This window comes from Schistocerca piceifrons, chromosome 2 (assembly GCF_021461385.2).
Source record: "Schistocerca piceifrons isolate TAMUIC-IGC-003096 chromosome 2, iqSchPice1.1, whole genome shotgun sequence".
Lineage (NCBI taxonomy): Eukaryota > Metazoa > Arthropoda > Insecta > Orthoptera > Acrididae > Schistocerca > Schistocerca piceifrons.
This window is the reverse complement of record NC_060139.1, coordinates 1,107,713,573-1,107,726,210: the sequence shown is the minus strand read 5'-3', so window position 1 is coordinate 1,107,726,210 and position 12,638 is coordinate 1,107,713,573. Positions and strand designations below refer to the sequence as shown.

General features: G+C 40.3%; 1 protein-coding gene across 8 annotated transcripts in view; it reads right to left on the bottom strand.

The window, feature by feature from the left end:
- Positions 1–12,638, bottom strand: part of LOC124776255 (thiamine transporter 1-like) — a 562,692-nt gene that overhangs the window by 133,919 nt on the left and 416,135 nt on the right. For all 8 annotated transcript variants that reach the window (XM_047251128.1, XM_047251132.1, XM_047251135.1 and 5 more), the window contains 2 exons: positions 9,915–10,023; positions 6,888–7,080 (listed from right to left, as the gene is read on the bottom strand). In XM_047251128.1, the coding sequence (XP_047107084.1) occupies positions 6,888–7,080; positions 9,915–10,023 (302 nt within the window). The remainder of the gene's footprint in view (positions 1–6,887; positions 7,081–9,914; positions 10,024–12,638) is intronic.

The window sequence follows — 12,638 nt, the reverse complement described above, 5'->3', positions numbered from 1 at the left end:
TTTTCATGCAATTTGGGTGCATAGATCCTGAGAAATCAGTACCCAGAACAACCACCTCTGGCCGTAATAACAACCTTGATATGCCTGGGCATTGAGTGAAACAGAGCTTGGATGGCATGTACAGGTACAGCTGCCCATACAGCTTCAACACAATACCACAGTTCATCAAGAGTAGTAACTGGCGTATTGTGACAAGCCAGTTGCTCGGCCACCATTGACCAGACGATTTCAATTGGTGAGAGATCTGGAGAATGTGCTGGCCAGGGCACCAGTCGAACATTTTCTGCATCCAGAAAGGCCCGTACAGGACCTGTAACATGCGGTCATGCATTATCGTGCTGAAATGTATGGTTTCGCAGGGATCAAATGAAGGGTAGAGCCACAAGTTGTAACACATCTGAAATGTAGCGTCCACTGTTCAAAGTGCCATCAATGCAAACAAGAGGTGACCGAGACGTATAACCAATGGCACCCCATACCATCACACCGGGCCGGGTGATATGCCAGTATGGCAATGACTAATGTACGCTTCCAATGTGCGTTCACCACAATGTCGCCAAACACAGATGTGACCATCACGATGCTGAAAACAGAACCTGGATTCATCCAAAAAAATGACGTTTTGCCATTCATCCACCCAGGTTCGTCATTGAGTACACTGTCGCAGGGAATCCTGTCTGTGATTCAGCGTCAATGGTAACTGCAGCCATGGTCTCCGAGCTGATAGTCCATGCTGCAGCAAACGTTGTCAAACTGTTCATGCAGATGGTTGTTGTATTGCAAATGTCCCCATCTTTTGACTCAGGGATAGAGACGTGGCTGCAAGATCCATTACAGCCATGCGAATAAGATGCCTGTCATCTTGACTGCTAGTGATACAAGGCCATTGGGATCCAGCACGGCATTCCATATTACCCTCCTGAACCCACCGATTCCATATTCTGCTAACAGTCATTGGATCTCAACCAACGTGAGCAGCAATGTCATGATACGATAAACCGCAATCATGATAGGTTACCAACCAACGTGAGCAGCAATGTCATGATACGATAAACCGCAATCATGATAGGTTACAATCCAACCTTTATCAGAGTCAGAAACGTGATGGTACGCATTTCTCCCCCTTACATGAGGCATCACAACAACACTTCACCAGGCAACACCGGTCAACTGCTGTTTGTGTATGAGTAATGGGTTGGAAACTTTCCTCATGTCAGCATGTTGTAGGTGTCACCACCGGCGCCAACCTTGTGTGAATGCTCTGAAAAGCTAATCATTTGCATATCACAGCATCTTCTTCCTGTTGGTTAAATTTCACATCTGTAGCACATCATCTCCACGGTGTAGCAATTTTAACGGCCAGTAGTGTATAGTTCTAATTTTGTCCTAGACGGCTGCAGGTTATCAATGGTGTCTGTTCTTTTGGACATGTCTGAAAGAACAGACACCATATCCATTTAAGTACTTCAGATATTAGTCGAGTCCATGTCATGTCATGCTGCAGCACTTCTGCATGCTAGTGGGGGCCCTACATGATATTAAGCAGGTTTACCAGTTTCTTTCGCTCTTCAGTGCATGTGGTATCATTGAGCAGAATGAAAGCTTCTGTCCAGTCACTCATTGGCCAGTCTGAGCTGGCAACAGGAGACAGCAAAAGGAAATGTTAAGTTTGATAGTCAAAGTTTAAGAAATCATTCATGCTAGATGATCATACAAACATACCGTCGAATGACTGTCATATGGACTCCCGCATGGATGACACAGAGAAGCAACTGAAAGAGGTGAAAGCAAATAAGCTGCCACGTCCAGACAGAATCTCGATTCGGTTTTACAAAGATTACTCTGCAGCATTGGGCCCTTACTTAGCAGAGTGCTAAGTGACTGGAAGTAAGCACTGGCGACCCTTGTACACAAAAATGGTAAAAGAATGGGCCACTCACAGATGAATATTTGTAACATCCATATGCCACAAATTCTTAAGTGCATTCTGAGTTCAAATGTAATAAATTTTCTTGAGACAGAAAATCTTCTGTCCACAAATCAGAATGGACTTAGAAAGCATCACTTGCATGAAACTCAGCTTGCCCTTTCTCCCATGATATCCAAAAAAACTTGGATCGAGCAAAAGAGGCAGGTTTCATATTCCTGCATCCCATATTCCTACATTTACAAACATTCGGCATTGTTTGGACATAGAGTTTATACTCAGACTAGTGCATGAATTTTCATGATTCCTGGAAGATCCTCTACTGGAATCACTTGTTTTTATCACTGAAAGATTTTTCTTGTTGTGTTCCACGTACACTCCTGGAAATTGAAATAAGAACATCGTGAAGTCATTGTCCCAGGAAGGGGAAACTTTATTGAAACATTCCTGGGGTCAGATACATCACATGATCACACTGACAGAACCACAGGCACATAGACAGAGGCAACAGAGCATGCACAATGTCGGCACTAGTACAGTGTATATCCACCTTCCGCAGCAATGCAGGCTGCTATTCTCCCATGGAGATGATCGTAGAGATGCTGGATGTAGTCCTGTGGAACGGCTTGCCATGCCATTTCCACCTGGCACCTCAGTTGGACCAGCGTTCGTGCTGGACGTGCAGACCACGTAAGACGACGCTTCATCCAGTCCCAAACATGCTCAATGGGGGACAGATCCGGAGATCTTGCTGGCCAGGGTAGTTGACTTACACCTTCTAGAGCATGTTGGGTGGCACGGGATACATGCGGACGTGCATTGTCTTGTTGGAACAGCAAGTTCCCTTGCCGGTCTAGGAATGGTAGAACGATGGGTTCGATGACGGTTTGGATGTATCGTGCACTATTCAGTGTCCCCTCGATGATCACCAGTGGTGTACGGCCAGTGTAGGAGATCGCTCCCCACACCATGATGCCGGGTGTTGGCCCTGTGTGCCTCGGTCGTATGCAGTCCTGATTGTGGCGCTCACCTGCACGGCGCCAAACACGCATACGACCATCATTGGCACCAAGGCAGGAGCGACTCTCATCGCTGAAGACGACACGTCTCCATTCGTCCCTCCATTCACGCCTGTCGCGACACCACTGGAGGCGGGCTGCACGATGTTGGGGCGTGAGCGGAAGACGGCCTAACGGTGTGTGGTACCGTAGCCCAGCTTCATGGAGACGGTTGCGAATGGTCCTCGCCGATACCCCAGGAGCAACAGTGTCCCTAATTTGCTGGGAAGTGGCGGTGCGGTCCCCTACGGCACTGCGTAGGATCCTACGGTCTTGGCGTGCATCCGTGCGTCACTGCGGTCCGGTCCCAGGTCGACGGGCACGTGCACCTTCTGCCGACCACTGGCGACAACATCAATGTACTGTGGAGACCTCACGCCCCACGTGTTGAGCGATTCGGCGGTACGTCCACCCGGCCTCCCGCATGCCCACTATACGCCCTCGCTCAAAGTCCGTCAACTGCACATACGGTTCACGTCCACACTGTCGCGGCATGCTACCAGTGTTAAAGACTGCGATGGAGCTCCGTATGCCACGGCAAACTGGCTGACACTGATGGCGGCGGTGCACAAATGCTGCGCAGCTAGCGCCATTCGACGGCCAACACCGCGGTTCCTGGTGTGTCCGCTGTGCCGTGCGTGTGATCATTGCTTGTACAGCCCTCTCGCAGTGTCCGGAGCAAGTATGGTGGGTCTGACACACCGGTTTCAATGTGTTCTTTTTTCCATTTCCAGGAGTGTATAATAGGTAGGACGTTGATATATAGTAATGTTTTTGTGACTGGATCAGTTTGGTACAGTTGGCAAAAAGCTGTTAATGTTCTGTTCTTGGAGGTCTTTTGTGAAGTAAACTCTCTCTCCATTCTCTAAATGTACTGCTAGATGTCGCACAATTGGTTCACATTTGCTCATCATTTCTGTTTTGTTGCTTGCTCACTTTGGCTTTTTGAAATACTGTTATGTCACTGTCTTCATTCACATACTTACAGACAAGATTCTACATTTATGTGTGCTTGGCACATCTTGGAAAGTAGTGTGTTACATGGTACTAGCGTATATGTGGCATCTACAGTGACCCACTGCAGACTGTTGATGAAGGTATGAGCATATGGTTTAGGATCCCCGATATGTGAGTGGCTTGAAGACTAAGTAATAGAGCCCAGTACCCAGGACATTGTTCTTTAAAGTGAATATTCATCAGAGACAAGGGTATTGTCAAGAGTTCCCCTGGGAAATGTGATAAGACTGCTCTTGTTCTCTATGTATATAAATGATCTAATGGGCAGAGTGGACAGCAGTTTATGGCTTTTGTTGATGATGCAGTTGTGTATGGGAAAGTGTTGTCCTTGAGTGACTGTGGGGTGGATACAAGGTGACATAGACAAATTTCAAGTTGGTGTAATGAATGGAAGACTGCTCCAAACGTAGACAAATGTAAGTTAATGCAGATGAGTGCAAAACCCAATCTGTAATGTCCAAATACAAAATTAGTAGGCTGTGCCTGACACAATCACATCAGTCAAATATAACCCATTACTGAGTATTGTTTGAGTGTTCGGGATTCCCACCAGGCCTAATTAAAGGAAGACATCGAAGCAATTCAGAGGTGTGCTGCTAGATTTGTTACCAGTAGGTTTGATCAGTATGCATATATTACAGAGATTCTTTTAAGCTCAAATGGGAATTACTGGAGGGAAGTCAAAGCTCTTTTCATGAAGCACTATTGCAGAAATTTAGAGAATTGACATTTAATGTTGACTGCAAAATGATACTACTGCTGCCAATGCCCAATTCATGTAAGGACCACGAAAATCATCACCATAAACTAAAGGCTATGCCTTGTCGATTTAGCCACGTCCCTCTCTCCACTGTCATCCTCTTCAATTCTTCATATGATTTTATCCCCATATCTCCTTTGATGTTATTAAAATACATTGCTCTTGGCCTGCCTCTTGGTTTTTTCCCTAAAACTTTTCCTTCAAATACATTCTTTAGGAATTGCTTGTCTCTCATTGTGTGCTCTATCATTTTTGATTTTCTTCTTCCTATATAATTTAGCAGCATTCTGTTCTCATTCACTTCTATTAAGATCTGTTCATTACTTTTTCTATCTACCCAACTTGTTTTTGTCATTCTTCTCCATATCCACATTTCCATTGCTTCCAGTCTCTTTTTCTCTGCCTTTCTGAGAGTCCACACTTCACATCTGTATGTTAAGACACTCCAGACAAAAGTTTTGGCAAACTTTTTCCTACTTTCTAGGCTCATATGATTGTCTGTTAGTAAATTCCTTTTATTTTGGAAAGCTCACTTTGCCGCGAAAATAAGATGTAAAAAATTGTGGCTTGTAGACAGTCATTTTCCCCTCACTATATCTGGAAGTGGAACAGGAAAGGAAACGACCAGTACTGGTACACTTACCCTCCACTATGCATAATATGGTGGCCTGTGGTGTGTTTATGTATGGAGATGTAGAAGAATCCTAAAGGAGCTGAGAAAAGATTTACTGAATGTTGTGTATGGAGTGTACAGTTTTAAAGAAGTGAGTCAAGGATTAAATATGGCTATGGCTATTGAGGAAACACTTAAGTTTGAAGACAAACACACTTCTTATGCTGCGATCGCACAATCACAGTGTAGACATTTTTATTGTTCCAAGATGACTGCTTTCAACAGTCTTAAGCTGCCATCATCTGATGTTATGAAACTTATCATAAAATGGTCTTGTTACATTTCATGAAGTCAAAGCATAAAAGTCATTTGTCATATACACATAAAAGTCATTTGTCATATACACATGTCTTGACTTCATGTAATGTTACATTACAATTTTATAACAAGTTCCATAAGATCAGATGATGACTGTTGAAATCAGTTATCTTGGAACAATAAGGCTCTGCTCTGTGATCACAGTGCACAAAGTGTGTTCATTTTTGCTCCTACCATTTGCCCCAAAGCACAGCATGTCTACCTTACAAAGTCCTTAAGTTGAAGTGGGCTGACAGACTTAACTCTTGAGTGGGCACACTGCTTTTTATAACATGAGTGGGCATTTGGTGTACTTTGTACATGTGTACAGAATAGCTGTCTTTATATTACCAAGGTAAACATGGATGAGCAAAATCACAATTTAATCTTAGTTTAAATAAATGACGGTAAAATGAACTTACATTACAAAAGCTAAATCTCTGTTTCATTATACAATAATAAAATAACATTCATTACAAACTCTGCGGTGGCCTACAAATGTTACCCTACAGTTGAAACTCACTCAAAGCATTAAACAATGCAGTTGCATCAGATCTGAGTCAATTTGTTCAATTGCTAATTATATTGGAGACAACTACCTCATTGTGGGATTGTGGTGCTAGCTTGGAATCTGGGTCATTTTCTTACGTGGATCATATTTTTTTTTCTCAGCTAGTTTACTATTTATTTTATATTACTGCTACTGTCAAGAAGTGATGAAGAAAATAGAAGAGGAAGAAGATTATTGGGAGTGAACAGGAAGAAGAAATATCTTGATTGGGACACTGCTGCATGTGAATTTTCTGCTACAGAGAACTGTACAAGAACTGGAAGCAATGAGACAAAAAGGCAGCAAGAGAATTTGAATGGAGGATGACATTAGAAGATGATGCACATTCAGATGGATGGGTGGGTGTGAGGGCATACATGCGGCAGGTGTGGGAAGGCAAGCTACCTTGAATTTGCCTATATGTAAGATGTTAGGTTAGTTAGGTTACCATATTGGTGCTAAACAAGCAACACAAATTTCTAACACTTACTTTCACAACTGTGTTACATATGTTTTTTTAAATCAAAGATTATGACAGGTACATGTCACATGTATGCTATACAAAATAACAAAATGAGAACAATGTACACAATATGTTTACTTACTTTGTGATTGTCATCACTGTATGATACAGTATTCCAAAAACAATGTAAAGTGCGTATGAAACCCATAATGAATTAGTCAGAGCCGAAATTAAAAGTGCACTCCCTTGTAGCAGTGAACAAATTGTAAGAAATAATTCTCCAATCAGTTGCCAATTGAACCTTAACCAGCCACAGGCAAGAGATGAAATTGCTCCTAAAAAGAAAATAACTGCTGCATTAGCTTCTTATTACACATGCATGTCAAAATTGTATTTAAATAACAGATAGTTAGTGTTTATAAATATGAATAAAATATTTGAAAAGGTATTTATAATTTTTTAATAGCAGTCTACTAACACAAATCTTAAAAGTCAGCCATAATGTGTAAACAATAATGATGGAAGTTCATAAGTTTCCTACTACTGTGATTCTTTACAAAGTATGAAAAATTTCCCATTGGCCATTATAACTTCATATTACCACAGTCAGATAACTCATTTTTCCTATTTCTTATTTTACTTCCAAAATCAGCATTGACGAGTGTATCAGCCTTCACACTTCACTTTAACATACTTAGATAATTAAACATTTTCCAATTTCTTATTTCATTTCCAAAATTAGCATAGTTATTTTTCTTTAGGGAAAAATGCTAGACATGATTTATAATTCACTCACACATCATCATATGTTCCTTTTGTGCATGTCTCACAGAAACATATTTGTTTCATCATTAGTAATGTAGATTCACTTAGATGTGATTATAAATTTCTACAACCACTATTTTTGGTTTAACAGCAGTTCCCACCCATTATTCACATCATGTGATGAGCACCATTGTAAAATGTCTCAGTGTAACTGCTTGAGGTGGGTGTAATTGAACCTCTTCTTTGCACAGAGACTATCGGGTGAACAGTGTTTCCACATGAAGGCCAAATGAATGTCTCACAATGAATGAAGACACTCTTCACAAAACCTACCATCTTCTGAAAGTGTAACACAGACGTTTCATCCTAAGCAGAATTCTCATACACTTTTACGAATATGGGGTGAGTCCAAGGCGAATAACTTAATGGGAACAGGATACAAATAGCAGTATATGGAATAAACTGCCCCCACTAATATCTGCACATACATATATTTTGACAATTATCATACATGTGCACATAGTACAAGGTATCAGAACAGACTGAATTAACATGGTGGCTCGGATGAGTGACCTGAGTCCCAAAGATTAATGTTGTCTATGGTCCGTATGACCTATCAACGCCACAACTTTTTTTATCCGTCATTAGTTTCCAATGACATACATTTCTGATTGTGTCTTGCACAACTACACTGCTCTTGCATGATTGTGACACAACTATTTCCAAATCACAAGATTTGTATGAATTGTTGTTTCTCTTTATTGTGCCTGTGACTGTATAATAATTCTTCACAGCTATGGGAAGGAGTAAGCCTTTTGAGGTATTTCCTGACATACATTACACATTTTCCTAAAATCTGAATATTAATGAAAATGGTTATCATGTGGTGCTGTAGGTAAACTTCATTTGAACTTAAACATGTATGGTCAAGTTGTTTGGAGATAAACTGTTCCTCTATTAAGTCACCACAATGAAACGTTTACAAATCTGTATCTTAGAAAATAGCTACCTAATTTTGTTTTTGCAGCCAATTAATTCGCTTCAAATAATGCTGTTGGAGGAACATCTGCAACTGAGCATTATACCAGAGCTTTGTGTTTGCTGTTAATACACTGCATCCTATGCTCGTCCATTGTGGTGCTCAGGGTCACTGCACAAACGTATAACACCTGAAGATGAGTGTATAAGAGCCCGATATCAGTCTTGTTTTAAATAAAAGAATCTTACAACTGCAGCAGTATTTTCAACCTCTGGTAATTCACTTCAGTATCTCTTTCACAGATCATTATTATTTTTCTCCTATTTGAATTTCGTTATCGGAGACAGCTCACTGATACTGGATACAGTTATACTAGGAACTGGTATCCTGGTAACTGTACTGGTTATTTGTAACTATTTTAGGTATAACGGGAAGTATTTCATTTGCTCCATGAACAAAAACCTTGTGAGGTTACAAGTTTCAGAGCCAACATACAATGAAGAGGGATAGAAACCTTTGCAAAACAGTGTCAAAACTGAATCTTAAACATTTCTCTGTTGCACTTCTGTTCACAAGCTTACTGAGCTTCGGAAAATGACAGGTCCAACATCTGGTGCACAGAGTCAGTTCCCAACTCCCAGGAGATCCCTCTCCTCTGTCATCAGCACAACATAACATGGCCATCATCAGCTGAAAATTCTCAGAGGGATGTGGCTGAGACCATTTCCCAGTGCAATGTATTTTGTAATCTCACAAGGTTTCATTCATAAAGTAAATGAAGTAATGCACACTATAACTAAAGTAATTAGGAACAAGCAATATTGTCGTCTAGTTACCAGTTGCTAATATAACTAAATAAAATTTCTGTGAGCTGTCTCCAATTATAAATTCAAACTAAAGATAAATAATAATAATCTGTGAAGCAGATCACAATGCACGACACAAAAATAACAGACCTTGCCCTACCTAGGATTCAGAGGGGGGGGGGGGGGGGGGGGGTTATGTAATCTGCTACAAATGTATTCAACAACTTCCCGTCTAACATAAGGCAAGAAGTAGATAATTCCAACTACTTCAAAAGAAATTTAAACACAATCCCCATTGTTCTACAAATTGACAGGTTCTCTTAGCTATGTGATAAGTGGCAGTGGTCGTTGTGGAGTTGTGTGACAAGTAGTAATGTATTGCATATCTGCAGATGCACATGAATTGAGTGATATAGTCTATCTTCCTATTTACTTTTCATGCAAGCTTTTCACTGGTATTATCAAATTTATTTAATTGTTTAAGGAATGGAAGTACAAACGGTAACATTACTCTAAGTGAAACAGTGACACTGATGATATTCATGGAACCTGAACGACCAACACATAGAATAAAATTGTAAACTTATGAAAATGTGCCATATTTTGCACTCCTACTTACCAATAATTGTGTAAATTGCTTCAACTGCAGCATTATAAAGGAGCTGTTGTTCTTCCTTTTTGTTCTCATTCAGAATAGAGTCCCACAAAAGTTGAATGTATGTCAATACCTGTAACAAGATGTATACTAGTCATCCTAATGGAGTAGTGGCACAGAATATTTTCAAGCTAATGCAACAAATGTTCAGAAATGATGATGATGATGATGATGATGATGATGATGATGCTAATGAAGATGTCAAGTTTAATCTCCCTTCCTATGTAGAATGCCTTTGTATGAGTATTTAGAGATCAAATTATAATGTTAATGAATGTATGGAGGAAAGTTATACTGAATAGGTGTCCATACTTGTTCCCTATCTCGAAAATTTTTTATATGGACGCAACAGGATAAGGCTACTATAATGAAAGTTTTATGATCGCAGGAGCATCAGGAACCAATCCCTTTGAAAGAGAAATGTTTGATTCAACAACTCAAAAGCTTCATGAATATCTGAACTAGTGACATGTGAAATCTCTCCTAGGTACCAAACACAAAGCCATTTGGAGGAAATGGCTGGATCATGTGTTCCACTTCAGGCTGTTGCGGGATGATGAAGCCCTCCGACTTGCTAGTGTAGGAATGTGATGGGTTACTATCCTGAAATCAAACACTTCCACTTTATATTTCAAGATAGATGTATATTTAAGTAAAAGCATCTACACGTGTATATACAACAAGTCACATAATCATCTCAAAGTTTTCATCCAAAGAACTCGTGAGTGGAGAGAGAGTCCTCGTTTGCAGGTCGATGTTTATACTGATGCCACACTGGTCTTGCACCTCATGTTTTATTCAGTCAACTTTTGTTTTAGTGCTAAATGACTGCCCTTTAGTTCCTTCATATATATGTTTTGCTAGTTAATCCCTTTACTAGTAATGGTATACTTAATAACCAGACTATACATTTATTAGCTTTTGAGAATAACTACATTACAACAGTGGACATCAAAACAATAAAATACGCCTTAGCTATAGAAGAAGGCACACAGTCATTGATTACTTATAAATACAAAGGCTACTGCTTTGATGCATCTTGTAATACTAAGATTACCATGTCTTTGGAGCCTTTTGGATAATATTTGGAGTTTGGTGAATGGAGTATTGTTTGATTATTCTGCAGTGACAAAAGTGGCCAGAGCATTAAGTAAGTGGAAGAGAAAAGCAGATGTATTTATTAATCATTTCTCATCAGAAATAACTGTTCCAGTGGAACAAAAATTTTTGATCTAACTGTCATCTTTTAAAATTTTAATGGTTCAAATTTTTAAGGTAGTAATATATGAGATAGCACACAATGGCTCAGATTCTGCATCCCTGCGTCAATATCTTAGAATCCATACCTCCATACCAAAATTACAGAGGAGGAGAGGAGAAGTGTTTAACGTCTTATTGACAATGAGATCATTAAAGTTGGAGCACAAGCTCAGTTAGGAAAGGATGGGGAAGGAAAGTGACCATGCTGTTTCGTAGGAATCAGCCTAACATTTCCCTTAAGTGATTTGGGGAAAGCATGGAAAACCTAAATGAGGATGGCCAGACAGAGGTTTGAAGCAATGTCCTTCTGAATGTGAGTCCAGTGTGCTAACTACTTCATTACCCCACATGGTACCAAAATCACAGGCTCTCATTCATTTGTCATGTGGTACTTCATTTAATTTTCCTGAAAATTGATTAAGGGATACTTACTCTGTCAAAAGTTCACACACTCCAGCTCACCATATTCCACTTTTTTAGGAGAATTCAAAAAACCATTGCTAGATTACAGTAGATAATAAATAAGACTTTATCGTAATAATGTTAGATGCCTCAACCTTCGTTAGTCACTGTCCTTACCCATCCAGTCCCCTCCCTGCTCCCATTCCAGCACTACACAGCTGTCATTTCACCGCCACACCCAGTCTTTTAATTTCTTTTTATTTCTCGCCTTTCAGCTACTTAACCCTTCCCCCCCTCCGCACCTTCTCTCCTGCCCTCCGTCTAAATTGCAACACTTCACTGCCCGCCACTCCCACCATACTATCCCTCCCCCTCCCCGGCCCAGCCTCCTCCTTAGCCCCACCCAGTCGCCACTTCCATCATGCACTGGTGCTGCTGCTGGCAGTGTAGTTTCAGCTCTCTGAGACTGCAGACATGTGTGCAAGTTGCTTTTGCATGAGCGTGTGTGTGCGTGTGTGTATGTGTGTCTACTGCTGACAAAGGCCTTAATGCCCAAAAGCTACGATTGTGTGAATCTTTTTATTGTGCCTATGGTGACTCAGCATCTCTGCTATATAGTGAGTAGCAACTTTCCTTCTCTGGTGTTGTTAGATGCATGTAGCATTTATACAAGGGTTCCTGAGATGCCTGACTGAGATATGTCATAGTTTGATGTGATGTTTTTATGTCTTTATCAAATCTGAGAAAACTCAGCTTGAACAAGTCAGGTTGTTGCAAGTCAGATTGTTGCAAGTCAGAAAATACATCAGCTCCTTCATAAATCCTGTTCGCAAACTAATATCTACATGTTAGATTTCATCTTTTTTTCTTCTTCTCATCCCCAAAAATAAATAAAATATTCAAAAAATTTCATTTTACATGCACACAGAATCAAACTGATGACACATGAGAGAAGAATTTCTAAATTTCATGTTATTTTCACTAGTCTGCAGACATATAAAATTGTATGAAAATAAGCAAACTATT